At 51.8% G+C, this 2,792-nt stretch overlaps 1 protein-coding gene across 1 annotated transcript; it reads right to left on the bottom strand.

Annotated features, from left to right (window-relative positions):
• Positions 1–133: 133 nt before the first annotated feature.
• LOC117085602 (polypyrimidine tract-binding protein 1-like) lies at positions 134–2,422 on the bottom strand. Its single transcript, XM_033214648.1, is given in 3 exon segments — positions 134–1,814; positions 1,816–2,291; positions 2,369–2,422. Coding segments are annotated over 3 exon segments (717 nt in total). The 5' UTR covers positions 2,385–2,422; the 3' UTR covers positions 134–1,589.
• Positions 2,423–2,792: the final 370 nt, after the last annotated feature.

Here is a 2,792-nt window from a genome sequence, read left to right on the forward strand (position 1 = left end):
AAACTATTCATGAGGTCTCCACCCCATGACCTAATTACCTTCCAAAGGCCCCACTTCCTAATGTCATCACCTTAGGGGTTAGGATTTCAACATATGAATTTGGGGGGATCACATCAGACTGTGGCAGTCTCTCTTTTTTTTTTTTTTTTTTGAGGATACAGAAGATTTATTCAAAGTCCAGGTACAGACTGGCCAACCTGCCTCTACAGCGTCCACAGAGAACACAGGGCTAGACAAGGGAGGAGTTTATCAAACGGTTTTAATCGATTCTCTCCGCGTCACAAGCCATCGGGTAAGGCAACGGAATGTGCGTGGAGTCCCTGTGGCTCCGTGGTCAATACTGAGCCTGGAATTGCTGTTAGCAAAACATACATCTGTGTCACCATAAAAAACCACGCCGCCACCCCTCGGGTCTCACAACAGGTATAAAAAATTATAAATATTTACTCCCTTGTTACACTCTTCATGGAAAGGGGATCCTAGGAGAGTCCCCGGACAGGACGCCGGGGCGGGAGAAAGCACAGTGAAGACAGGAGCGGCCGGCCTTCCGGGTCCCAGCATCAGAGGCAAGCAAAACACAGAAATGAGACTGTGGTCCAAAATTTGAAGGAAAAAACCCTGAAGAAGTTTGAGAGCAAGTTTTCTAGGCGATTGCAGGTGAAGGTGTGGTGTAAGGCAACCGGAGGCGATGCCAGAGGCGGCGACGCGCCGCCCCTTCCCTGAAGCTCAGCGGCTCTAAATCGGACCCGGGCTCCCTGTGCCTGACCCGCCTGCTCTCTGGAAACTGGGTCCTGCCTGTGACTTAATTACAAGGAATAAAATAAAAGTAACAGCATACAAGGTAATACCACAAGGAAGTTTTGATTACACTCATACCATTGTATCATCTTGCTATAAAAAGTTACTTAAAACTATTTCTTTTGCATATAAATGAAAAAAGATTAGAATATTTGGTCAACTGGAAATATTGCTAGGCACAGACGTCTGCAACTGCAAGTATACAATACAGAGATTATGACCACCAGCTCCGCAGCTGGAGCAGTGGGGAGCCCGCCCAGGGGCAGCAGGGAAGGCCCGGGGGCCAGGGTGGGGTCATCACATGACTTGATTAGAGCGCTGGGGTTGGGGAGTCGCAGCCACGGCCGGCGAGCCCCAGGTACATGATCCTGCAGGAGCCGACCAGGCCCCCTGCCTTTCTCTGGTGTGACCCCCGCCCCTTGTGTCCCCAAGACACCTCGGGGGTGTGTGTGGCTGCAGGAAGGCAGGGTTTTTAAGGCACAAGGAAGCCGAGTTGTGGTCGGGGCACCCACCTGCAGGCCCCACCAAGGCACGGCCCCGAGGGTCTGGCCCCGGGTGTGGAGGGCTGGGAACTCCCGCTGCCACAGTCACCAAGAGCCTGAGCTACCCCGTCACCGCAGGGTTAGCAAGGTGAACTAGATTTAATTTTTTTAAAAACAGGTAAACTGATTTATCTTTAAAAAAATAAAATCTCTGGTCTGTTAAGGTCACTTCGGCTGCTTTTTAAAGTGGCTTTTTTCTGGAATGATGGAATTTATCGCCAGCAGGCCCGTCCATGGGGGCCTGTGCCCCTAGATGGTGGACTTGGAAAAGGAGACCCGCAGGTGGTGGTTCTCCCCGAGGTCATGGTTGTGCAGGTCAATGAGGGCCTGGACCGCCTCCTCCACAGAGCCCATCTGGATCAGCGCCATCTTGCGGTCCTTCTGGAAAAACTTGAATCCTTTGACGACACCCCCATTGCTGGAGAACAGAACCTTGAGATCCTCCTCGGAGACGGAGGGTGGGATGTTGGAAAAAGTGCAGCGCGGCTGAGGGCGGGAATATGTTCTGGAAGTTCTTGGAGCCCGGCTTGTTGAAGAGGTGCAGGGGTGAGTTGCCATAGTCCTTGGTCAGGCCCTGGTCCTCCTGGCCCTCGCGGGGCAGCTGCACGTTCTGGTGCTTCGAGAGTGTGATGCGGTTGGGCTTCCCGTGCAGTTTGTGCCCATTCAGGTGGCTCATGGCCAGCTGGGCCTGGTTGCAGTCGGCCATCTGCACCAGGGCGTTCTCCTTCTTATTGAACAGAATCTTCACGCGCTGCACGTCGCCGTAGACGCCCAAAAGAATAAAGAGGCTTTGGGGTATGACTCTCTGGGTTGAGGTTGCTGACCAGCAATACAGAATTTCCTGCCCCCGCCAGGCCCGGGATGGCGATCCGGCCTGCCGCTGCAGCTGCTGCCGCCGCCGAGGGGATAGCCGGGGGGCCAGGGCTCTGTGGACGTTGGGAACGGAAAGGCCTGCAGCTTGAGGATGGCAAAGGTGGGAAGGAAACCAGCTCCTGCATACGGAGAGGCTGAGATTATACCAGGTGCACCCAAGGCCGCGGCCATGGTCAGGTCCAGCGAGAGCTGGCTGTCCCCGGAGGGCAGGTCTGATTTAGGTGTGATTTCTCCCATTTGCTCCATTTGCTGAATTATTCTTGTATAAGTAATTTTATTTTCTGTAAACCTATCTTCACTAGTGGTTTGTTTGTCTTGTGGCTTTTTGTTCAAGTCTAAGATTGCTGTAGAGGAGTCTTATATGATGGTTTCACATATGCCTCTGACAGCTTTTTACAGATATTCTAGACCAGGACCATTTTTATCAGTTTCTTAGCTTGAAATTCCTCTAGTACTCATAGCAGATTTAGGTTCTAATTTCTCACAAGTGATTTCTTTCTTTTCATTCCTTTTCACTCATAACCAGCTTACTCTATTGGTGTTCCCAAGCACCAAGATAACCTTTCCTGTCCCCTGACT

The sequence above is a fragment of the Trachypithecus francoisi genome, unplaced genomic scaffold, assembly GCF_009764315.1.
Source record: "Trachypithecus francoisi isolate TF-2019V2 unplaced genomic scaffold, Tfra_2.0 Lachesis_group1, whole genome shotgun sequence".
NCBI lineage: Eukaryota > Metazoa > Chordata > Mammalia > Primates > Cercopithecidae > Trachypithecus > Trachypithecus francoisi.